This window comes from Elephas maximus, chromosome 12, assembly GCF_024166365.1.
Source record: "Elephas maximus indicus isolate mEleMax1 chromosome 12, mEleMax1 primary haplotype, whole genome shotgun sequence".
Classification (NCBI taxonomy): Eukaryota; Metazoa; Chordata; class Mammalia; order Proboscidea; family Elephantidae; genus Elephas; species Elephas maximus.
In genome coordinates this window covers 98,689,682-98,716,806 of record NC_064830.1, presented here as the reverse complement: position 1 = coordinate 98,716,806, position 27,125 = coordinate 98,689,682, and the positions used below count along the sequence as shown (strand labels likewise).

The 27,125-nt window shown below is 43.1% G+C and overlaps 1 protein-coding gene across 5 annotated transcripts in view; it reads right to left on the bottom strand.

Moving 5' to 3' along the window:
* Positions 1 to 27,125, bottom strand: part of SDK1 (sidekick cell adhesion molecule 1) — a 1,136,389-nt gene that overhangs the window by 139,281 nt on the left and 969,983 nt on the right. For all 5 annotated transcript variants that reach the window (XM_049902716.1, XM_049902719.1, XM_049902717.1 and 2 more), the window contains 3 exons: positions 11,031 to 11,146; positions 9,847 to 10,036; positions 4,622 to 4,720 (listed from right to left, as the gene is read on the bottom strand). In XM_049902716.1, coding sequence (XP_049758673.1) covers positions 4,622 to 4,720; positions 9,847 to 10,036; positions 11,031 to 11,146 — 405 coding nt within the window. The remainder of the gene's footprint in view (positions 1 to 4,621; positions 4,721 to 9,846; positions 10,037 to 11,030; positions 11,147 to 27,125) is intronic.

The following is a 27,125-nucleotide window of genomic DNA, read 5'->3' as shown; positions in this document are numbered from 1 at the left end:
CAGCCTCATCTACCCAGAGCAGAATAGTTCTAGTTAGATGGTGTCCTGCTACCACTACCAACCATTCTAATCAGGACCACAATGGATGGACCCTGATAGTATGGGAGAAAAATATGGAACAGAACCTCATATTATTAAAAAATCTAGACCTATAGGACGGGTTGAGACTGGAGGACTCCCGAGACTATTGCCCTGAGATATTCTTTAAACCTTGAATTGAAACTAGCCCCTGAGGTCATCTTTTAGCTAAATAACAGATTGGCTCACAAAATAAGGAATATCACTGGGAATACTTTGCCACTTCAATAAACATCTATATGAGACCAAACAGTCAAGAATTTCTTTAAAATAAAGATGAGAATGTAAGGGGGCAGGGAAACTAGAGCACTGGAAATGGAACAACCAGAATGGAAATAACGAGAATGTGCACGCTGAGGAACAGTTTTTAATTCTCCTGGAATCCAGATTTCTGAGATCCACGGAGTTGGGGTGACCCACTCAGGCTATTTGGCCTTAGGTGTCCTTTTGAACCTTGAGCGCTGAAGAAACTGGTTTCTAAACAGTCTCCTTTGAGTCAAACAATGGTCTAGATAAACGATTTAAGACCATTTTGGTTTGGGCATTGTGCTCTTTTGAAGAATTCAGTCAGTTTTGGGAAACAGGCTCCAAAGGAAAGACTGGAAGCTATGTTTTAGGGTAACTCAGTAATTTATTGTTCTCCTAGACAATGCTGTATGAAATCCTTCCTGACCACAAACAGGTTATCTGTTCTGTTCTGGCCCCTTTCTATGGCAGTGCCCATAAGATTCGGTATAAAAATTTTGGAAGTTCTTCTCTTCTTTGGAACATTTTTGACTCTCAAGTTGAAATGTTACTCCAATTTGCAAATCGTATATTAAATAAACTTCAATTAATTTCTATTATTGGTGTAATATGATTTTCATTTTAACAATGCATTGTGAAGAATGTAACCAACGTCACTGAACAATATGTATAGAAATTGTTGAATGGGAACCTAAACTGCTGTGTAAACTTTCATCAAAAACACAATTAAAAATATTATTTAAAAAAAAAGAGAGAAAAAGAAGCACTCTAAGTGAAGTATACATTCCTCTCACACCTTTCCCCTTGAGTCCCACCAATTTTTACAGGCCCAGGAAGCTGCAGCCACAGCACAAAAGACAATACAACAAGACCCTGCTGGAAGTATCTACAGAGTTAGCAGTGGGAGCCAGGGGCTCCAAGGCCCCCTTGCTCAGCCAAGCTGGGGAAACCCTGATTCTTCACACAGCCCTCTTGGGCTCCCGTAACTGCAAGCAACGGTTCAGAATTTTACATTCTATGTCTCTAGAATGTTCCTGTTTCACAGCATGCTGGGATGTCCCCTGGGTAATCAGATATTGAGCCCTGCTTGTTCCAGATGAGGCTGCAGCCTGGGCAGGGGGTCAGGGGCAGGCCCTGCTTGAGTGTGGCTCCAGTGTCTCCAACCACACTGCTGGCTAGAGACACTTTTCCTGCAAACCCTCTGCTCCCCTGGGGTCTCCAGTTCATGGCTCTGAGCCTGAGACATGAATTGCAAATACTCTGCGGTGAGAGCAGCATCTGAAATGCATACCTCAACAACACCTTCTGTAGCTGCTCATTTGTGGTTTTAGTAGCAAGAACCTGCAATTCCAAAGGTCACCTAATTCGGGAATACTATAATCATAGCAGGAGTCCTTGGGTGGTGCAAACAGTTAAGTGCTCCACTACTAACCTAAAGGTCGGTGGTTCAAACCCACCCAGAAGCATCTCGGAGGACAGGTCTGGTGATCTACTTCAGAAAGGTCACAGCCTTGAAAACATTACGGAGTAGGTGTACTCTGCACACACGGGCTCACCATGAGTTGGTATCGACCTGAAGGCAACTAACAACGACAACAGCCTACAGGAAGAAATCCCTGGGTGGTACAAACACTGCACTTAGAAAGGTTGAAGGTTCAAGGCCATCCAGAGGTGCCTTGAAAGAAAGGTCTGGCAATCGATCTGAGAAATCAGCCACTGAAAACCCTATGGAGCACAGGTCTACTCTGCACACACGGGGTCACCATGAGTCGGAGTCGACTCGACTGCAGCTAACAACAACAACGACACAGCCTTAACAAAAGACTTGTAGGTAGCAACTCCAGGGAATCAGACAAGAAACGGTCAAAATAATAAAAATGTGGTCATGATCTTCTCGTGTAGAGTACTTAGAAAGGCTCTAGACTGTCTTCATGAAGCAAGCACTCAATAAATTGCTTTCCACCCACTCTTCTCTTGACACCAGAGTCATTATCTAAATGCAGATCTGACCCTTTCGCTCTCCTGCTCATTATCCTTGGATGGCTCCCCAGTGCCCTTAGAGAAGGCTCCCAAATCTTTTTTTATTAATGAAGTGAAACCCTTTCTCCAAACAAAACCTGAGAATCCCAACATCCAAAGCAAGTAAAAGTGGTATCTTTTACCACATATTTGTAAGCTCAGATATATTATCTCACTCTAAATCACCTAGAACACAAGCTAACCAATTTGGGGTCTCCTGTGAGTTTTTTGTGAGTTAACCAAAACACCAAACCAGTTGTGGTTGAGTCAAGCCCCCCTCATGGTAACCCCAGGTGTGCAGAGTAGAGCTGTGCTCCATAGGGTTTTCAGCGGCTAATTTTTTGGAAGTAGATGGCCAGTTCCTTCTTCCAAGGCTTTCTGGGCAAGTTTGAACCGTCAACCTTTTGGTTAGTAGTCAAGAATCTAACTGTTTGTACCACCCAGGGATTCCTTCCTGTAGGCTGGTGTTGTTAAACCAAAAAAAAAAAAACCAAACCCATTTCCTTCGAGTCCATTCCCACTCAGCGACCCTATAGGACAGAGTAGAACTGCCCCATAGAGTTTCCAAGGAGCACCTGGTGGATTTGAACTGCCAACCTTTTGGTTAGCAGCCATAGCACTTAACCACTGTGTCACCAGGGTTTCCGTTATTGTTGTTAGTTGCCCTCAAATGAATTCCAACTCATAGCAACGCCATGTTTGCAGACGCAACTACTCCATAGGGTTTTCAAGGCAGTGACCTTTCAGAAGCAGATCACCAGGCCTTTCTTCTGAGACACTGCTGGATGGGTTTGAATCCCCAACCTTTAGCTAGCAGTCCAGCATCTAACCATTTGGGCCACCTAGGACTCTGTCCTGTGGGTTACCAAACCAAAACCAAACCCACTGCCATCGAGTCGATTCTGACTCATAGTGACTCCATAGGACAGAGTAGAAGTGTCCCATAGGGTTTCCAAGGAGCAGCTAGTGGATTCGAGCTGCCGACCTTTTGGTTAGCAGCCAAGCTCTTCACTGTACCACCAGGGCTCCTCCTGTGAGTTTAAAAAAAAAAAAAAAAAACCCGTTGCTGTCGAGTTGATTCCAACTCATAGCGATCCTATAGGACAGAGAAGAACTGCCCCACAGAGTTTCCAAGGAGTGCCTGGCGAATTTGAATGGCCAACCTTTTGGTTAGCAGCCATAGAACTTAACCAGTATGCCACCAAGATTTCCTCCTGTGGGTTAGGATTGGGTAAATACCATATTTGAGAGCTGACCCAGGTCTGAGCAATATTCATGCTGATCTCCTTCCCTATAAATGCCCATTTTGACAAGTCTGGGCCCACAGACCACATTCTCCACTGCCAAGTGGGTCATACCCTGGCCTGGTCACATCCAGTCCTTATCTGTTCACTCTCTCACTGGCAAACGACGTTCTGTTTCGGACAAGTGGACACCCTTCTTCCCTCTTCACAGAGGGCAGCTATTTACCTTTAAGATCTAGCTCAAAAGGAGCCTCCCATCCTATGCAATGCCCCCAGCCCCAGAAGGAACTGGTTCCGGGGCATTTAATGGTGTCACCATTATATCACATATCACACTAAATCGTCACTTGTGACATCTCCCTTATGATCCCGAGGGTGGGCATATCTTACACATTTCTTGGTTCCCACTACATACCCAATGCCTGGCACCAGCAAGTCCTTAGTTTGTCTTGGTGAATGGGTGAATAAAGATGATTTTTTAAAGTTTGCTGCCTCTGTGGAACTGCGAAAAATTAAGGCTTTTTATCAACTATTATTAGAGTTGTTTCTCTATATGAAAAGTTAAAAGTAAACAAATTCCTTGGGACCTAAGGCATACAATTCACTTCAGCAACTTCTTAACAGGATTAGGTCCATGCCCTATAGCAAAAGAAAGATGTTCCCAGGACCTCAGGACCAAAGCCCAGGTCTATGTCTTTGATGAAAAACTAGCCTTTTGCTTCCAAACACACATCAAAGTGGTCTGGTTATTTCAGAGTTGAATGGAAGGTCAATTACAAATGGTATTTCTATAAACCATGAACAAATGGAAAAAAATTCTGGGTTAACAAAATGTAAGTTCTATTCCCCATAAAACCTTGGCGCCAAGCTGACAAAACAGCAGAGAGGCCCACAATCATCCCAACTCAGAAAATGCTAGGCTGCTGCAGACGCGATTTCTCTTACTTCTTAATCATCTAGTAAAAACAGAAGAATCCACCTAATTGTTATTTCTCTCCGAGCGATGATCTCTTTCATCGCTGCCACTCCCTTACCCAGAATGATGCCGTTGGGTTCCTCTGGGGGCTGCCACACGATTCGTACTGATGTTAATCTCACTTCTGGGAAGACGAGTCTCACCGGCGGGCCTGGGGCTGATGAAAAAAAAAAAAAAATCATCCTAGTGATTCAAATACCATTTCAATGTTACGTGTGCACATGACAAGTTACAGAGGATGTTGTAAGCTAGTCTAGCTATACCATCTATCTCTCATCTACCGTCCCAACTACCATCCCATATACCACAGCACCTACTTACCATTTCCCATCTACTACACTGTATACCATACTGTCTACCTACTATCGCCTAGTTAACTACCACCTACCATCCTATCTACCATACCACCCACCTTCCACCTACCATCTATCCACCACCTGCCTACCATCTACTCTACCTTCTGCCTACCATAGCCTAGCTAACTACCATTTACCATACCACCTGCCATCTACATACCATCTACCATCTATTATATTACACCATAGTCTAGCTACCTACCATCTACCATCACACCTACTTTTATCATCTACCATGTACTATACTATATACCATGCTACCTACCTACCATCTACCATACCTTCTACTCACCACCTACCTCTTATCTACCATACCATCTACTTACCATAGCCTAGCTAACTACCATCTACCATACCATCTATTAGCCATAGCCTAGCGAACAACCATCTACCATACCATCTACTTACCATAGCCTAGCTAACTACCATCTACCATACCACCTACCTATCATCCACTGTCTACCATACCATATACCATGCCACCTACCTACCACAGCTTAGCTACCTACCACTTATGATAGTCTTTATTGTTAAAACACTCTAAGTTTGGGGCAATTAGCTTTTGGAATCTAACTGGCTCTGTGTGGCTCCCTAATGAGTTTGAGAATCGTCTTATTTTGAAACCTGCCTCTATGCTTTCCAAGTAACAAAAGCTGTGCTCAGAAACTATGCAGGAAACAGTATAAGGGGGAAATAGCATGAAACTAGTACACCATCACCATCACCCACTGCCGTCGAGCCGATTCTGACTCATAGCGACAGTACAGAACAGAGTAGAACTGCCCCATTGAGTTTCCAAGGAGCGCCTGGCGGATCAGAACTGCCGACCTCTTGATTAGCAGCTTCACCACTCTGCCACCAGGGTTTCCTGAAACTAGTATACCAGTCACAAAATGACTCTATACACAGACTGTTTGCCAAGTTGAAGGTAAAGATTTCACCAATCTGAGCTCAGATTCTTTTACTGGGTTTGACGTCTGCAAAGTAGATGTTGGAGAAGAAGGCTTTGAAGTTCCTCCTTCTAAATGGAGGTCACAATTATTGAAAAAAGACCATTTTTATACTCAATGGCTTTTCTCTTATGCATACCACCCCTTTCCTGCACTGTCATAGAAAATTAAGAGTTGATAAACATATGCATGTAATTCTTCTGTGTGATACAGGTCCACCAATCATTTCAAAAGCAGTCATATATTCTGGAGCCATTCAATAATAGGGTCATAGCCCTTGAACAATATATTTACTCAAATGATTAGTCAAATAAGTTGGGTGGCCAGTGTCAGAATTTCTTGTCGGAACTTAATAGCTGATTGATTACCAGGTAAGAGGCAGTGACCAATGACCGATCAATACAAAATAAAATCATGTGTTAAAGTTATTAGAGGGCTGTTGAAATCTGCCTCTAGCTATTATGCTGAGAACAGTATTTTAAACTTCAAATGTGTGGTGACACCGCTGTTGTTGTTAGGTGCCCTTGAGTCAATTCCGACCCATAGCGACCCCATGCACAACAGAACAAAACACTGCCCGGTCCTGCACCATTCTCACAATTGTTGCTATGTTTGAGACCGTTGTTGTAGCCACTGTGTCAATCCATCTTGTTGAGGGTCTTCCTCTTTTTCACTGACCCTCTATGTTACCAAGCATGATGTCTTTCTGCAAGGACTGATCCTTCCTGATAATATGTCCAAAGTATGGGAGACGAAGTCTTGCCAACCTCACTTGTAAGAAGCATTCTGGCTATACATCTTCCAAGACAGCTTTGTTCATTCTGCTGGGAGTCCATGGTGTATTCAATATTCTTTACCAACACCATAATTCAAAGGCATCAATTCTTTGGTCTTCCTTATTCATTATCCATCTTCTGCATGCATATGAGGTGACTGAAAATAATATGGCGTGAGCCAGGTGCACCTTAGTCCCCAAAGTGACATCTTTGCTTTTGAACACTTTAAAGAGGTCTTTTGCAGCAGATTTGTCCAACACAATGTGTTATATAATTTCTCGACTGCTGCTTTCATGGGCATTGATCGTGGATCCAAGTAAAACGAAATCCTTCACAACTTCAATCTTTTCTCCATTTATCACAATGTTGCCTATTGGTTCATTGTGAGGATTTTCATTTTCTTTATGTTGAGGTGTAATCCATACTGAAGGCTGTGGTCTTTGATCTTCATTAATAAGTGCTTCAAGTCCTCTTCACCTTCAGTAAGCAACGCTGTGTTATCTGCATATTGCAGGTTGTTAATGAATGTTCCTCTAATCCTGAGGCCCCATTCTTCTTCATATAGTCCAGCTTCTTGGATTGTTTGCTCAGCATACAGATGGAACAAATTACGGTGAAAGGATACAACCTCGATGCACACCTTTCCTGATTTTAAACCAGGCAGTATCCCTTTGTCCTGTTCGAACAACTGCCTTTTGGTCTATGTACAGGTTCTGCACGGGCACAAGTGTCCTGGAACTCCCATTCTTCGCAATGTTATCCGTAATTTGTTATGATCCACACAGTCAAATCCCTTTGCATAGTCCATAAAACACAGGCAAACATCTTTCTGGTATTCTGTGCTTTCGGCCAAGATCTATCTGACATCAGCAATGATATTTCTCATTCCACATCCTCTTCTGAATCCAGCTTGAGTTCTGGCAGTTCCCTGTCAATGTACTGCTGCAACTGCTTTTGAATAATCTTTAGTAAAATTTTACTTGCGTGTGATAGTGATGATATTGTTCAATAATTTCTGCATTCTGTTGGATGACCTTTCTTTGGAATGGGCAGAAATATGAATCTCTTCCAGTCAGTTGGCCAGGTAGCTGTCTTCCAAATTTCTTGGCATAGATGACTGAGGACTTGCAACACTGCATCTGTTTCTTGAAACATCTCAGTTGGTATTTGACACCACTGCTTGGGTAGAATAAAGGCAAGAAGGAGAAGCCAGGCTCAGGAGCCAGGCCCAGTTCACGAATACACAGACTCTAAAGTCAGGCTTCCTAGGCACCTGCTTATTACCAAGTCCGATGATTTGAATTACACTGAAATGAGGGGGAGGAAAAGTATGTTTATATAAGGACTGTGAGAAAAGGAAAAAAAAAAAAAAAAAAACATTCTGTGCCTTGTCAGCATAGGCTTTAGGAAGATACCGTCATACTAAGCCTAGTTTTGAGGAACATCTTTAAAAATGTCCCCTTTTACGTGTCATTTGTGAACCACATGTTATAGCTTCAGACAGTTTTGCAAAGGTACAACCTACATGGCCTATTTCCCCGCTCAGGAGTGCCTGTATCCCCAAGGGTCTGAGTTAGAGGGAGGGCTAACCCCATGGTTTGCAAGATCACTGCCCTCATCTGAACTCAGTGGCACACAACAGCAACAAGTGAGGCCCAAAGGAGCCCTAACAGAGCAACAGTTAACCGTGCAACTGCTAACTGCAAGGTTGGTGATTCGAAGCCAATAGTGGCTCTGCAGAAGAAAGACCTGGCAATCTGCTTCTGTAAAGATTACAGCCAGGAAAACCCTATGGGGCAGTTCTACTTTGTCACACGGGGTTGCTATGAGACAGAATCGACTTAATGGCACACAACAAAAACAACAAGCAAGCCCAGCTGTGGGGTGACCCCAGAGCAAAATGGAGAAAGTAGAGTTCTAACTCAGCAGTGAGAGTGTGTCTGGGGACGAATGTCATTACTTCAGGGAAGACGCCTAAGAAAACCTGCAGTTGCTTCACTGGCCAGAAGCTTTAGACCCACAATCAGCTGCTGCGGAGTCGACCCCAACTCACGGCAACCCCACGTGTGTCAGAGCTGAGGGGTGCTCCACAGAGTTTTCAGTGACTGATTGTCCAGAAGCAGATCAGCAGGGCGTTTTTCTAGGTGCCTCTGGGTGGACCCGAACCTCCAACCTTTCGGTTAGCAGCCGATCGCGTACACAGCTTGTACCACTAGGGACTCCATTTCTCTAGATCCCTACAATGGGGTCTTTTGGGGGTAGGGGGAGTCAATGGTCTTCCCCCTGACATATTCAGGGTGGTCTCTTTAATAATGAAAATGTAAAGGAGCTAACCTTTAAGTGTTTGGCATCTGCAAATGGAAAAACATATTTGCTGATGATCTAGACTTCCATAAACACAAAGCTGTCAGGTGCATTTGTTATTCTGGCCTTTGGATATGGGGATGTGGGAACCCCATGAGCCTTTGAACACAGCGCGCTCTATGTAGAGACTGTGGAATCCTGTGAGCCTTTGAACACAGCACGCTCGATGTAGATACTGCTCATTATCTCTGATAACACAAACGGCGAGGCCAGGGGCATCAGGAGGACTGAGGCTGTGGTCGGTCATGGATTTTTACATAGATTTGCAAGCCAGGAGGAGCAGGCTCATGTGTTAGGACTCCAGCCTGCCCGGCCCTGACTATGCCTCTCCCCACCGCCCCCTGCAGAGTGATGGTGGAGATTCTGCATCGGTTCATAATTAGAAAAAGAAGTATGAAAATGGGGCATCAAATGCTACCCACCGCTGTCGAGTTGATTCCAACTCATGGCGACCCCATGTGTTACAGGGTAGAACTGCTCTACAGGGTTTTCTTGCCTGTAATCTTTACAGAAGCAGATTGCCAGGCCTTTCTTCCATTGCACCACTGAGTGGGTTGGAACTGCCAACCTTTGGCTTATCAGGTGATCTCAAACTGCTTGTACCACCCAGGTACCTCTAGGTTCATAATTAGGCTGTCAAAATTCACTCCAGACTGAAATTGGCCATATAAATGGTCAGCAACTGGAAAACAATTTTGTTTTCCTCAACTGAAGAAAAAAATAAAAAAGAAAGACTTGAAAATTAAGTTAAAAATGACAGAAATCCAAATGGTTTGGGCTGGAAGAGCAGATCCAGAAGAGGGGAGAGAGCAGCGAGGGTGTGGATGGTGAACGTACCGTCGTCCTTGGTGCGCTCCAGGACAAGCGGCGAGCTGGGCACCCCGTTCCCGATGCGGGTGAAGGCCAGCACCTGGAGCTCGTAGAGCACGAACTTGCGCAGGCCTGCCAGCAGGGCCGACTGTGTGTGGTTCCCCCGCACGACGTGGCTCCTGGGCTCGGGGTCCAAGTCCTTGGCCCGGAACAGAATCTGTTGCAGCGGCACACAGTGTGGTGGTTAGGCTGGTGCAGAATGTTAATGGGAGGCCCTGTGGGTGAGGGGGTCGGGCTCACCACCATGAGCCCAGGACCAACTATGATTTCTGCCCCAAAGACAGGTGTAGATTATGGAGCTAATCTTGATAAACTGACAGTATAGGTATACAGACATATACTCATTCCCGTCCAGTTGATTGTGATTCACAGAGACCCGACAGGACAGAATAGAACTTCCCCACAGGGTTTCTGAGGCTGTAACCTTTACAGGAGCTGATCACCATATCCTTCTCCCGCAGAGCCAATGGTGGGTTTGAACCACTGACCTTTCAGTTAGCAGCCGAGTGCTTAACCAATGTGTTACCAGGGCTTCTCATATAGATATACACATTTTTCTGAAGATGGTGATGCGGCACTCATACGCAGAGTAGAAGTGGAGTTTCAGTTACAATCCAGCTCACTGCTTGATGTCTTGGCTGCCGACCCAGTGTCTGCAAGATCTGAGGCCCCAACTGCAGCCACTCAGATGAGGCCTTGATTACGAACACAGGGTGACTTGGCTCCTAGAAATGAGCCGGCTAGCCCATGGGCTTCTCATCTTTGTCAGACACCTGGTTCATGGCTCAGGAGACCTGCAACCCTCCACATGAGCTGTGAGCTCCAGCCTCCGTGGACGATGGGCTGTTGGCCAGCTACAGGCAGCCAACCAGTTGCCATCGTGTTGACTCTGACTCATGGCACCCCAGTGTGTGTCAGAGTAGAACTGAGATCCATGGGGTTTTCCATGGCTGACTTCTCTGAAGTAGATTTCCAGGCCTAACTCCCAGACTGTAATGAGGATGCGATAGGACCATTAATGTAAAAACCATGCAACTGGCCAGTGCTGTGATCTGTAAGTAAAGACAAGCACACTGGTTTGGGGGTGACATTGCAGCAGTTGTTCCTAGCCCGCATCTTGAGCCACAGAAGGACTCCTGATGCCTATGTACCTTGTAGCCCAATATGAGCCCATTCTGGTCCTGTTCGGGCACGGAAGCCCATGTCAGGAGGATCTGGGTGGAGCTGACAGCCTCGGCTGAAACATTTCCAGGGGCGGCTGAAGGAACTGTAAAGAACAAGAGCGAAATCAATTGGCATTCAAAGTCTAAAGGCTTTGACAAGCAAAGGTCCAATCTATACCCAAATAATCAAGCTGTCTTTGAAACAGCAATGCATTCTGAGCACTCTGTAGTGATCAGATCAACCCCACACGAGTACAACAGAAATGTAAATCTCCTTAATATTAGCAACAAATGCCATAAATCCGGGGTATTTAGGAGCTCAATCCAGCAAGAAAATATGGCTAGTCTAGTCTCTCTATTAACCTGTGTGGCTGCAGGCTTTCATCTCAAATGGGAAGAGCCTCACTTTCAGACAGAGAGTTGTTCTCTGACTTCTCTGATTTACACAAAGGGAAAGGGGGGAAGGACAAGGAGGAGAACATTTCCTGGGAGCTTACTATGTGTGTGGCCCTGTGCTGGGGTCCCTGGGTGGTACAAATGGTTTGCGTTTGGTTTACTAACCTAAAGGTTGGCAGTCTGAACCCACTAAAGAGTACCACGAAAGAAAGGCCTGGAAATTTGCTTCCATAAAGTTTACAGCCAAGAAAACTCTATGGAGCTCAGTTCCACTCTGTAACACATGGGGTTGCAATGAGTAGGAATTGACTTGATGGCAACAGGTGTGGTTTGGTCCCTGTGCTGGGTGTTTTTAGATGCAATAATCCAATGGTGGGGAGGAGGTATTATTAACCCTTTCTATGATGAGAAAACTAAGGCTCAAGAAAATTATATCATCAAACATTCTAGAGCAGAATCGTGATCAAAAGGGGGAAAATGTAGAACAGACTTTAAAATTTTCATGAAATCCAGACTTTCTAGAGCCATAGAGGCTGTACGAACCCCCAAAACAATTGCTCTGAGATAACCTTTAAACCTTAAATCTTAAACCAAACGATATTTTCGTTTCATTAGTAAAGAATGTCTGCCTTGAACATTATGCTCTTTTAAGAAACTATATGAGATCAAATCGACAACAACAACTTGAAAGATTAGATAGGAAGCTTAGAGAGCAGTGAGTTTATGTTAATGGAGGAGGAACAACTGGGAAAAGAAAGGTGAGAGTGGGTGCATAACTTGAATGTAATCAATGTCATTATGTCATACATGTAGAAATTGTTGAATTAGTGTATGTTCTGCTGTGTATATATTCAACAACAACAAAAAATAAATTATTTTTTAAAAAAGAAAATGTCACCATGTTCCATTGAAGACAAAAGAATGCTTTTTTAGGACAAGACGGGCCCAGAGGCCAGTGTTTTACTCTCCCGCAATATTGCTTCTGTCTGCATCATGATGTTGAGTTACTTTATCTTGATATGTTTGAAGAATTCAAATACAATGTGCATAAAGACAATAGTTAACTTCAAAAGCAAGGACTTTATATTCTAGATCATCTCAATTTGCTTTGCTAATTTTCTGATGGACCCTTTTAAGCTTCAAATATCATTCAGAAAGGGAACAAGGGATCCGGGTGCATCTCCGAGGAGGTGGAGGGATGCCCTGCTTACAAACAGCCAAGGAGCAGAGGGAAGCACTCATCTATGGCCAAAGACCCCAGAACTCTCCAGGCATGTGTATTTAAAGAAGAGACTTGCTTCATGTTCATTAGCTTCTACCAGGTATGTTGGAGTCCCTGGGTGACACCAATGGTTTCGTGCTCAACTACTAGCCAAAAGGTTGGCGGTTCCAACCTACCCAGAGGCACCTTAGAAAGGCCTGGCAATCTGCTTCCAAAAGGTCACAGCCTTGAAAACCCTATCGAGCAGTTCTATTCTGCACACATGGGGTCCTCATGAATTGGAACAAACTCCAAACCAACTAACGGCGATAAAAACTTGGTGTGTAACTTGTGATAGGGCATTGGCACACTGTCTAATTCAGCCCTCACAACAGCCCTGCAGGTGGTTCATCTGCAGATGAAGAGTGGAGGTTCTGAGTGTTCCCATGGCAGCCCAAGGTCACCAGGCAGTGGCAGAATCACCCTTTGAACATGGAGGTCCTGCTGCGTGCTCAGGACAGGGAGAAGCCCACGGGCTCAGAGGTTAGACTCAACTCCACGTAATTCCTGACCCACCAGCCTCTGGCCGTGGGACTCTGGGAAGCTGCCCAGGCTCTGTGCCTCAGGTGTCCCATCTGCGATATAGTTGAGCTCCATCCACCTACGTTCTTTACAGCCTGTCTCTTCTCTTCCCCCACTCAGGTGCCAGCACTTGACTTTGCAATTAGCCGGTGATCAATAGCTATCTGTTCTAAAGGAAATGAAATGACGATACTAATTACAACCTCTACGCTATGGAGATTCACAGCATCCCCATGTGACAGAGTTGAGTCCTATATGGATTCCTTGGCTGTATGCTCCATATAGTTTCTTTGGCTGTAATCTTTATAGAAGCAGATTTCCAAGTCTTTCTTCCGAAGAGCCACTGGGTAGGTTTGAACCACCAACCTTTCAGTTAGCAGCCAAGTGCTTAACCATTGTGCCACCAGGGTGCCTTTGCCATGAGTCTTAATCAACTCAACCACAACAAACAACACCACCAACAAATTCTATGGAGTGAGAATTAAATGAAATATGGTAGAGTATTTCACTGTGTCAGGCACAGTGCCTGACACATAGTAGGTGCTCAGGTTTTCATATAACTGTAAGGTGTTCATTCCCTTTCTCCTCTGCAGTCCTGCCAGGGTTCCAAGCACAGGGGGACACACAAATTCATCTCTGAAGAGTGAGCTGTCACAGGAGAGTTCTCCACCATGTTTCCATAGCCAGATCATTCATTCATTCGGACACAAGCGCTACCTCCTTGTAGCCTTGCGAGCAGCTCCATTAATCCATTAATGTGAATATGGACAACAATGTGGGTTTGAGGAGCCCTGGTAGCGCAACTGTTTGTGCTCGACTGTTAACCTGGAGTTGGCAGTTCGAACCCATCCAGCACTGAAAAAAAGCACTAATGCGGGGAAAAAAAGATCTGGTGATCTGCTTCTGTTAAGATTGTTGTTCTTAGGTACCCTGGAGTCGATTCCAGCTTATAGCAACTACATGTGACAGGGCAGAACTGCCCGATAGGGTTTTCTTGGCTGTAATCTTTATGGAAGCTGATCACCAGGTCTATCCTCCTTGGAGCCATTGGGTGGGTTTGAACCGCCAATCTCTCAGTTAGCAGCCGAGTGCTTAACCGTTGCACCACCAGGGCTCCTTCTGTTAAGACTACGGCTGAGAAAAACCTTATAGAGCACAGTTCTACTCTGCACACATGGGGTTACGATGAGTCAGAAATGACTCGATGGCAACTAACAATGACAACATGCTTATTTTATAAGAAAGAGTGCTAAGCTGGTACTTGGAATCAACTGATAATTAAAGGGGTCACCAGCCTAATATATATATATAAGCCTACAGTTTAGCTGGCTTTATTTTCCAGCTTATTTAGAATAAGATAAGATTCTCAAATATACTACCCAAGATGTTGGTAGTGCATACTGAAAACTCTGTCCCCATATGTAAAAAGAGGGCCATCGTCATAGCAACACAACTGGCCCATTTCTCAAATCCTTAGCTGCTTCCTGCAGGTAAATCTTTGAAATTATAAGTGCCCAATTCTCACTATAGATCTACAAATAATGGCTGATTTTCTCTAAGAGGAGGTAATGTGGGCGTCTATTTGCTGCAGGAGCCACCCATGCCCCAAAGAACTAGGGCAGCTGGATGCTATAGCAACTGAGACACAGCGCTTGGGGACATGGCTGACTTCTAAGAAAGAGACAGCCATGACAAGGTTGTTCAAGAAGAGAAAACAGTAGTGGGTAGATGTAACATCTGAGCTCATTCAAATTCCACCAGGATAAAATCTGCTATTTAGTCACACAGTATCTATGTTTTTAAGATAAAAAAAAAAAAAATATGCATCATCTATTTTGGGTAGATTCAATGCTTCTCGCAGCCTGACATCCTAAGTTTTTAGACCTTCTTAGAAATTTCTCTTCCATTGGAAACAAAATCATTTTAAGCCCTTCTTTTCTCCTCCATTTGCTCTGTCTACTCACTAGATTTCCCGTTACTCAGTTCGCGGCAGCTCCTCGTGCTGTCTCTTGATTTTTAAGGCCTCATTTAGTCTTATAATAGATCATAATCTATCATGAGATGTCATGAAGCCAGTCAAACCGCATTTCAGAACTGTAAACTTCATTTAGAAGCTCTGCTTCATGTTTCCCATGCTGGCTTTCAGAATTCCTGTACACAATGTTATTTTTAAGGACCAAAGGACAGCTGTTCTCAGTGAGGTGGCCCTTTTCCCTTGCTTCTCTACTCGGTAGAATTCTCCATGCCACCTTCTGTACCATGTGTGTACCTTAAGATACTTCTTTCTCATCGCTCCTAGATGTTATATAGCACATAAACCCATTGCCTTTGAGTCAATACCAACTCAAGGAGATCCCACGTGTTACAGAGTAGAACTGAGCTCCATAGGGTTTTCTTGGGGCCCTGGTGGTGCAAGTGGTTAAGTGTTTGGTTGCTAATCGAAAGGTTGGAGGTTTGAACCCACCCAGTGGCTCCGCAGGAGAAAGACCTGTCAATCTGTAGCCTTAGAAATGCTATGGGACAGTTCAATGCTATCACATGGGGCTGTTATGAATCAAAATAAACTCAACAGCACCTAAAAACAACAACAATCTTTATGGAAGCAGATTGCCAGGCCTTTTTTCCATGGCACTGCTGGGTGGGTTCGAACTGCCAACCTTTCGGTTAGTAGCCAAGAACAAACCAGCAACTTGGTCCTCCTCTCAGTGCACTCTCCAGTCCCTGTCCCTCCCCTTCCTGGCTGCCTCCTCCACAAGCACCCACAGCTCCACTTTCCCACTCAGCTCTTTCAAGTTCTTCACCCCTCCTCCCTTCCCCTGCCTGCCCCCCACCTCAAAGTGCTGATTGTGGGGGATTCATTCTGGGAGGGGGCAAGTGTTAGACATCTGCAGGGCCAGGAGCTGATAAATCAAAACTGTTGCCTCTGAGAGGGGCTTGCTGGCCAGAAGCAGGAGCTTCCCATAGAAGGAGTTTCTGGACGTTCCATTCAGAGGCACTAAATCTGAGGTAAGCCCTGGTGGCACAATGGTTTAGTGCCCGGCTGCTAAACGAAAGGTTGGCGGTTGGAACCCACCAGCCTTTCCACGGGTGATGATCCCATAGCTCCACTGAAACCTGCCCACCGCTGGTGACACTGATGGCATTTGCAATACCAGTGGCATAGCTTCCAGCATCCTAGCAACATGTAAGTCGCCACAGTACCACAAACTGACTGACAGGTGGAGGACGTGGGTCCCTAGGAGTCCATTATTTCAGCATTAAAAATATCTGAAATCTGAATAAGTTACATCTCAAAATGAAAATCAATAACCCAAATATTCAATTGGTGATGAAAAGGCTGAACCAAACTCTTCTATTCTTCCCAGAGACATACGTGTTGCACCAAAACTTCTAAAGGAACAAAAATTCAATTTAAAAGGAGAAAATAACTTTCTGTCACCCATAGCCCTCAAAAAAAAAAAAAAAAAAAAGGAAGAAAGTGACCCCTGACAAAGCAAAGCTTCAGTTGCAAGAACGATTCTTACTCTAGATCAAAACTGTTCTCGACAAGTGAACTGGGAACGTGACAGTAACGAAATTGATACAGTGAATCCAGCCAGGCTATACATGACTCCCCTCATATGTGGCAAAATCAAACAGGACAAAAATTAATCCATTATGCTTTCTTTGATACAAAATTCTACACCTCGGTATTAACTAAAAGATAGCAGTCCCTAAAAAACAGTTTCTCAAGGAAGTTGCCTCAGAGTTATTGTATAAGAGATGACATAAGATTACCTGAAGAGAACAGTCAGAAGAAAATGAATCTGAAGAGATTCATAACTTTATGCACAAAGTTATCTAATCCTCTGTATTTTCTTAACCACTGTGCAAAGAGCTTTTCAGCAGCTAGAAAAATTTGTACAGAAATATAGGCTCAACTAACCAATTTTACCACTGTTTTCATATAACATTTGGATTGTTTTCTGAAAGAAATCATTGAGTAGTAGCTTAGTTGGGTGTAAAATTTAAATTGACCATTATTTTCTTTCAGTCCCTTCAAGATTATTATTCTACTGACTTCTGGCTTCTATTGTTGTTCTTGGGAATAGGTGTGGTGCAGTGAATTACTTAATATGGCCATTCTAGCTACAGTCTTCGTGACTTCCACAAAATGATTGGGATTGTGTTTGTGGTCCACCAAGGGGACTGGACAGCCTGCTAAGAATGCAAATAAGGTGCATGGAACCCCTGTGGAGGTAGGCCCATGCAAATAAGGTCTATGGAACCCTAACAAGGGGTTTGGTCAGTTTTGCCATCCTGCTAGGCTTAAAAGAGACAGCCAGCCCCAGGGTGGGGGGAGACCTTACTAACACTGAGGAGAAGAGACAGGAGTGGAGCGTGTCCTTTGAGCCTGGGGTCCCTGTGCTGAGAGCCTCCTAGATCCAGGAGACAGAAAGAAAGAGCAATAATACTGGAGACAGCACAGGAAGGCGAGAAGCAGAGGCAGAAAAATGGCAGCAGAAGAACCAGGAGACCAGTGCAAGATGGTACAAGGGCTTCCCAGCCCATGGAACAAGGCAGTTACGATGGGTGTACTAACCCATGGAGCAAAAGAGCTGAGCACCTTCGGGCAGGAGGCTTCCTGGCGGAATGGGGTGCCTCCGGGCACTTGTTGGCTGAGCTAGGCTTGCCAACCCACAGAGAGAGAGCTCAGCGCCTTCAGGCCGAGGCTTACTGGCAGAGTGGGGTACCTCCAGGTACTTACTGGTGGAGCTAAAGAGCTTTGTAACACTTGCCCAAGCAGGCCAAAGGCTGGGCCGAGGGGAAGCGGGCAAAAGAGGCCTGATTGTGGGCATGGCTAAAAAAAGGCTGTCCTGATCAAAGAACTATATTCTTAGACATTTCTGATCCTGAAATGCAGCCTGTTACTTTCCTAATATACCCCATAACTTAGAGTATTTGGTCTGTGAGTTCTGTGTGGCCGCTGCGATAAATTTTTGAACCCAGTAGAGAAGTAGAGAGTGCAGTAGGAGGGATGGCTAGTGTCAGAACTGGTAAAAAGGTTAGAGTGGAGGTATATCTGAGCTCCACCTCATAGCAATCAGCTTGGGCTGTTGATACTGATGATGATCTCTGCCCCCTTGTGAAGTTAGGCGAGGAGGTTGGATGATGCTGCACCATGCCATTTTTACAGTAGGTATTTGCTTTTCACGCTAACTGGTTTTGAGCTTTTTCTCGTTGGCTTGTATACTTCCATGTATTTAGGTGCTGATTTACTTTTATTTATTCTGCCCAGGATTCATGCTTCTTCAGTCTGAAAAATAACGTCTTCCATCAATTCTGGAACTTCTCAGTCATTATCTCCATATATTTCCTCACTCTTTGCCTTTTGAATCCTACTGGATGTATGTCGGAAATACTCATTCTATTCTTTACGTCTTTTAACCTCTCTATCATATTTTTCATCTCTATGTCTTCGTGCTGTATTTTCAGTTATTTACTCATATCTAGATTCCAGTTTTGGTAATTCTCTCTTTGGCAGTATCTAAACTGCTTTTTGAAGGAGCCCTGGTGGTGCATTGATTAAGGACTCACCTGCTAACTGAAAGGTCAGCAGTTCAAACCCATCATCCACTCCACGGGAGAAGATATGGTAGTCTGCTTCTATAATGATTACAGCCTCGGAAACCCTATGGGGCAGTTTCTACTTTGTCCTATAGATTCGCTATGAGTGGGAATTGACTTGACAGCAGTGGGTGTAGGATTTGGAAACTGCTTTTTACTTCAACCATACAGTTTTCTTTTCAATCACTGTATTCTATTTAGTTCTTTATTAAAAATCTGCCTTCTTAAAATGGTATCTTAATTTTAAAGTTTTAATGCCTATTTTTAAAGAATTTAATCATTTAAAAGGTGCCTGTTGCCCCATAGGGTTCCAAGGCTGTAGTTTTTATGGAAGCAGACTTCCACATTTTTCTCCCTCAAAGCTACTGGTGGATTTAAATCACCAAACTTTCTGTTAGCAGCTGAGTACTTAACCATTGCACCAGCAGGGTTCCTTGAACAGAATGATAGAGGGCCTCAATTGCTTTAAAATACATACTAGACTGAAAGAGAATATGCAATATCACCAAAAGATAAAAAAAGAAACTACAGACTGGGAAAAAATTTGGGGCTGCGACATATCTGTTAAAGGTCTAATCTCTAAAATCTACAAGATACTGTAAAACCTCAACAACAAAAAGACAAATAGCCCAATTAAAAAATGGGCAAAGACTATGAACTGACACTTCATCAAAGAAGATATTCAGGTGGCTAATAGACACATGAGAAAATGCTCAGGCTCACTCGCCATTAGAAAAAAATGCAAATCAAAACTACAATGAGATACCATATCACCCCAACAAGAATGGAACTAATCCAAAAAACACAAAATAACAAATTGGAGAGGTTGTGGAGAGATTGGAATTCTTATGCACTGCTGGTAGGAATGTAAAATGGTACAACCACTTTGGAAAACAATATGGCACTTCCTTAAAAAGCTAGAAATAGAAATACCATACGATCCAGCAATCTCACTCCTAGGAATATACTCAAGAAATTAAGATCTGTCACATGAACAGACATATGCACACCTATGTTCATGGCAGCACTATTCACAGAAGCAAAAAGATAAAAGCAACCTAAATGCCCATTAACAGATGAATGTATAAACAAATTATGGTACTTACACATATTGGAATACAACGCGACAATAAAGAACAATGATGAATGCACAAATCATTTCATAACAAGGATGGCTGTGAAGGGCATTATGCTCAGTGAAATAAATCAGTCATAGAAGGACAAATACTGTATAAGACCACTATTATAAGAACTCAAGAAAAGGTTTAAACACAGAAAAAAAAGCATTCTTTCATGGGTATGATGGTGGGGGGGGAGGGAAAATCACTAGATAGTAGACAAGCATCATCTTCGGTGAAGGGAAGGACAACACACAATACAGGGGAAGTTGGCACAACTGAAGCAAAGCAAAAGCTAAGAAGTTTCCTGGACACATCAAAACACTTTGAGGGACAGAGTAGTGGGGGCTGGGGTGGGGGGACCATAGTTTTGGGGGACATCTAGGTCAATTGGCATAACATAGTTTATAAAGAAAACATTCTACAACCCACTTTGGTGAGTGGCATCTGGGGTCTTAAAAGCTTGTGAGAACCATCTAAGATACATCAATTGGTCCCATCCCACTCACAGCAAAGGAGAATGAAGAAACCCAGAGACTGGAGGAAAATACTAGCCCAAAAGACTAAAGGATCAAATGAACCAGAGACTCCACCAGCCTGAGACCTGAAGAACTAGACAGTGCCTGGCTACCCAAAGGAGAGTCTTGGACAGAGCAGGAGAAAAATGTAGAATAGAACTCAAATTCATGTAAAAAGTTCAGACTTAATGGTCTGACAGGGACTAGAGGAACTCCCGAAACTATAACCCCTTGGGCACACTGTTAACCCAGAACTGAAAACATTCCTGAAGCCTACTTTAATACAAAGATTAGACAGGACTATAAAACAAAAAATAATACATGTGAGGAATGCACTTCTTAGTTCAATCAGATGTACGAGACCAAATGGGCAACTCCTGTCCAAAAGCAGAATGAGAAGGCAGGAAGGGACAGGAACTGGTCTAATGGACACAGGGAACCTGGGGTGGGAAGGGGGAGCATGCTGTCACATTGTGGGGATTGCAACTAATGTCACAAAACAATATGTGTATATTAAAAAAAAAAAAAAAAACTTCTCCAAAAGAGAACCTATAGACTGGAAAAATATTGTGGCTATGACATTAGACAAGGGTCTAATCTCTAAAATTTATAGCAAACCTCAACATCTGATCAACAAAAAGACAAACAATCCAATTAAAAAATGGGCAAAGGGTACGAACAGACATTTCACCAAAGAAGACATTCAGGCAGCAAACAAAACATGAAGAAATGCTCACGATCATTAGGCATTACCAACCCACCCATTAGAGAGATGCAAATCAAAACTACAATGAGATACCATCTTACCCCAACAATAATGGCATTAATCTAAAAAAAATAATGAAATAACAAATGTTAGTGAGGTTGTGGGGAGATTGGAACTCATACACTACTGGTAGGAATGTAAAATGGTACAACCACTATGGAAAATGGTATGGCGCTTCCTTAAAAATCTAGAGATAGAAACATCATATGATCCAGCAATCGCACTCCTAGGTATACACCCTAAAGAAATAAGAGTCGTGACACAAATAGACATATGCACACCTATGTTCATTGCAGCATTAGCCATAATAGGAGAAAGATGGAAACAACCTAAGTTTCTGTCAACAGGTGAATGGATAAATAACCTGTGGTAACTACACACAATGGAATAGCTCACAACGATAAAGAATAATGACAAATCCACCAAACATCTTACAACATGGATGAATTTGGAGGACATTACGCTGAGTGAAATAAGTCAATCACAAAAGGACAAATATTGTACGATACCACTATTATGGAAAAAAAAAAAGGTTTACACACAGGATAAAAAAAAATTCTTTGACGGTTACCAGGAATAGGAGGGGAAGGGGGGATTACTAACTAGATAGAAGACATGTGTCAACATTGGTGAAGGGAAAGGCAATACACAACGTGGAGGAAGTCAGTACAACATGACCAAGATAAAAGAAGACATTCAGAGGAATGCAAGAATAAAGGGCAATTTTTTTTTTACAGTAATTACTATAACATAAACAATCCTGCAGCAATAGTATTAACAAACAATAATTTACGAATGGATGCGTAGGTAGATAGGTATGCTAAAGAAGTGTGGGAGGGTGTAAGGGAGCACACCCAACTGCAGATATAGGTTTGGTTGAAGATATTTCTATATACATAATTCTGGGTGCTGCATATATATTAATATAGGCAATTGAGCACACAAGGGACACAGTCATGGAAACTTCTCAGACATAATCAAACTCCTCATAGATGAAGTTCCTAGGCTTGAAGGCAAAGGACCATAGATTTGGAGGACATCTATGTCAGTTAGCACAACATAGCAGTTCATGAAGTAGTTCTGCATCCTACTTTGGTGAGTAGTGTCTGGGGTCTTAAAAGCTTGTGAGTGGCCATCTAAGATACAACTATTGGTCTCTTCACACTCAGAGCAAAGGAGAATGAAGAAAACCAAAGACTCAAGGGAGCAATTAGTCCACAGCCTATATGATCCCGAGACTAGAAGAAATGAATGGTGCCCGGCTACCACTACCACTCTGACTGGGATCACAACACAGAGTCCCAGACACAGCCAGAGAAAAATGTAGAACAAAAAATCAAATCCACAAAAAAGACCAGACTCACCGGTCTAAGACTGGAGGAACCCCTGAGACTATGGCCCTAAGACACCCTTCTGACCTGGAACCTAAGCCGTTTCTGGAGATCAGCTTTCAGCCAAACAATAGACCCATAAAATAACCAATAATACCTGAGAGGAACATGCTTCTTAGAAAGATCAATTATATGAGATAAAAAGGCCAACATTTGCCCAAAAGCAAAGATGAGAGGACAGGAAGGGGTAGAAAATCCAGATGAAAGGAAACAAACCCAGGGTAGAAATGGGGAGAGTGCTGACACATTGTGGAAAATGCAAACAATGTCATGGAATACTTTATGCAGACACTATCAAATGGGAAACTAATTTGCTCTGTGAACTTTTACCTAAAGCACAATAAAAAATAAAAACATAAAACAAGGGCTTGATGTTTTGATGGGACAATTTGGCTCTGGTGCCCTCTCTCCAGAGATGAGCCATATTTGCTTCTGTCGCTGCACAGAAGGTCTGGCCTAGAGCCAAGTTTTTGTGGTTGTTTTGTTTTGTTTTAGAGGAGAGTAAAATCCTTTAATTGGGTATAATACATAACTATTTCAGCAAGATTTGGTCAATATTTCTCCTGAGAGTAAGAAAAAATTGTGGGGAACAAGGACAATCTTCAAGGCCTTCCAACCATATGTAAAGTATACAATCCCTGAAACATAATTATTTTAATAACACTTTATCTGTACAGAAGGCTGGGTTTCTCTTTCTTTTAACAGCTTTAGTGACCATTGCTGTTGAGTGGATTCCAACTGATAGTGATCCTACTGAACAGAGTAGAATGGCCCCATAGGGTTTCCATGGCTGTAAATCTTTACGGAGGCAGACTGCCATCTTTCTCCCACAGAATGGCTGGTGGGTTTGAACCATGGACCTTTTGGTTAGCAGCCAAGCACTTAACCACTGCACCACCTGGGCTCCTTGAGATATCATCCATATATCATACAATTCACTTATTTAAAGTGTACAATCGCTCTAAACAGTGAAGTTTAGAGCATTTGCATAACACTCAAAACAAATCTCATATCCTTTACACTCTCTGTCTTAGTCATCTAGTGCTGCTATAACAGAAATATCACAAGTGGATGGCTGTAACAAGGAGAAATTTATTCTTTCACTGTCTAGTAGGCTACAAGTCCAAATTCAGGGTGTCAGCTCCAGGGCAAAGCTTTCTCTGTCTGTTGTCTCTGGAGGAAGGTCCTTGTCATCAGTCCTTCCTTGGTCTGCATCTCAGCGCAGGAACCTCAGGTCCAAAGGACGAGCTTTGCTCCTGGTGCTGCTTTCTTGATGGTATAAGGTCCCCAGCTCTCTGCTTGCTTCCCTTTTCTTTTGTCTCTTGAGAGACAAAAGTGGTGCAGACAACATCCCAGGAAAATTCCCTTTACGTTGGATCAGGGAGGCGACCTGGGAAAGTGTGGCATTACAATCCCACACTAGTCCTCTTAACATAAAATTACAATCACAAAATGGAGGACAACCACACAATACTGGCAATCATGGCCTAACCAAGTTGATACACACATTTTGGGGGGGGACATAATTCAATCCATGACACTCTCCATATCCCTGAAGCCCCTTCTCCTTAGCCCTAGGCAGCAATCACTGATCCACCTTCTATCTCGGTAGCTTTGCCTATTGTGGACTTTTTATACAAATGGAATCATACAATATGTAGTCTTTTGTGTCTGTCTTCTTTCATTTTGTATAATGTTTTCAAGGTTCATCCATGTAGCATGTACCAGTACTTCATTCCTTTTTATTGCAAATAATACTCCATTGTGTGGCTATACTTCGTTTTATTTATCCAGTCATCAATTGATGAACACTTGGGTTGTTTCCAACTTTTGGCTATTACAAATACTACTGCCATGAACATTAGAGTATGAGTTTTTGTGCGGGCATGTGTGCTCAATTCTCTTGGATACATACGTAGAAGTCGAATTGCTGGGTCATATGACAGTACAGCCTTCAGTATGGATTACACCTCAACATAAAAAAAAAACTAAAACATAAAGAAAACAAAAATTCTCACAGCTGGACCAATGAGCAACATCACGATAAATGAAGAAAAGATTGAAGCTGTCAAAGATTTCACTTTACTGGGATCCACAATCAACACCTATGGAAGCAGGAGTGGAGAAATCAAACGACGTACTGCATTGCACAAATCTGCTGCAAAAGGCCTCTTTAAAGTGTTAAAAAGCAAGGATGTTACATTGAGGACTAAGATGCACCTGACCCAAGCCATGATATTTTCAATCTCCTCATATTCATGCAAAACTGGACAATGAATACAGACCATAGAGGAATTAATGCCTTCGAATTATGGTACTGGCGAAGGATACTGAATATACAATGAACTGTCAAAAGAACGAACAAAGCTGTCTTAGAAGAAGTACAGCCGGAATGCACCTTAGAAGCAAGGACGGGGAGACTTTGTCTCACTTAATTTGGACATGTTTATAGGAGGAACCAGTCCCTGGAGAAGGACATCATGCTTGATAAAGTAGAGGGTCAGAGAAAAGAGGAAGATTCTCAATGAGATGGATGGACACAGTGACTGCAACAATGGGCTCAAACACAGCAGTGATTCTGAGGAGGGCGCAGGACAGGGCAGTGTTTTGTTCTCTTGTACTTGGGGTGGTTCTGAGTGGGAACCAATTCAGCGGCACCTAAAAACAACAACAACACAGTGATTCTATGTTCAACCTTTTGAGGAATCACTGAACAGTTTTCCAAAGCAGCTGCACCATTTTACATTCTCACCAGCAACGTATGAGAGTTCCACTTTCTCCTCATCCTTTTTTTTTTTGTCAACACCTGCTGTTGTCCATCTTTTTTTTTTTTTAAGCCATCCTAGTGGGTGTGAAGTGATATCTCATTGTGGTTTTGCTCTGCATTTCCCTAATGGCTAATGGTGTTGAGCATCTTTTCACTGGCCATTTCTATATCTTCTTTGGACAAATGCCTAGTGAAGCCTTTTGTCCATTTTTTAATTGGGTTGTTTCTCTTTTTTTTGTCGAATTTTAAGTGTTCTTTATGTATTCTCAACATAAGTGCCTTGTCAGATATACAATTTCAAAACATTTTCTCCCATTTTGGGGGTTGCCTTTTCACTTTTTTGATGGCATCCTTTGAAGCACAAAAGTTTTTCATTTTGATGAAATTCAATTTGTCAATTTTTTCTTTTGTCACTTGTGTTCTTTGCTGTCTGGGACCCTGTTTTACATTCGTTTCTCATCTGGGAGTCTTTGTACCATTTAGTAGCTTAAATTCAGAACCCAAACCTGAGCCAGGCACAGGACTAGAAACTCCTTTTTATTTTACATCCAGAATCCAGGTAGACACAACCAAGCTTCTTTCGTCTCCCTAAGCTGGCGGGCAGGTATTTTTAGTCTGCTTTTTCAAAGAGGCTATAGCTTTCAAGGTGGTCCATGGGTGGTGCAAAACGTTCAGTGCTCAACTACTAGCCAAAAGGCTGGTAGTTTGAACCACCTAGGGATGCCCTGGAAGATAGGCCTAGAGATCGGCTTCCAAAAAGTCACAGCCTTGAAAACCCTATGGAATACATGAGAAAATGCTCTCGATCATTAGCCATTAGAGAAATGCAAATTAAAACTACGATGAGATTCCATCTCACACCAACAAGGCTGGCATTAATCCAAAAAACACAAAATAATAAATGTTGGAGAGGCTGCGGAGAGATTGGAACTCTCATACACTGCTGGTGGGAATGTAAAATGGTACAACCGCTTTGGAAATCTATCTGGCGTTATCTTAAACAGTTAGAAATAGAACTACCATACAACCCAGAAATCCCACTCCTCGAAATATACCCTAGAGATACAAGAGCCTTCACACAAACAGATATATGCACACCCATGTTTACTGCAGCTCTGTTTACAATAGCAAAAAGCTGGAAGCAACCAAGGTGTCTGTCAACGGATGAATGGGTAAATAAATTGTGGTATATTCACACAATGGAATACTACGCATCGATAAAGAACAGTGACGAATCTCTGAAACATTTCATAACATGGAGGAACCTGGAAGGCATTATGCTGAGCGAAATTAGTCAGAGGCAAAAGGACAAATATTGTATAAGACCACTATTATAAGATCTTGAGAAATAGTAAACCTGAGAAGAACACATACTTTTGTGGTTATGAGGGGGGGAGGGAGGGAGGGTGGGAGAGGGTTTTTTATTGATTAATCAGCAGATAAGAACTGCTTTAGGTTAACGGAAGGACAACACTCAATACATGGAAGGTCAGCTCAATTGGACTGGACCAAAAGCAAAGAAGTTTCCGGGATAAAATGAATGCTTCGAAGGTCAGCGGAGCAAGGGCGGGGGTCTGGGGAACATGGTTTGCGGGGACTTCTAAGTTAACTGGCAAAATAATTCTATTATGAAATCATTCTGCATCCCACTTTGAAATGTGGCGTCTGGGGTCTTAAATGCTAACAAGCGGCCATCTAAGATGCATCAATTGGTCTCACCCCACCTGGAGCAAAGGA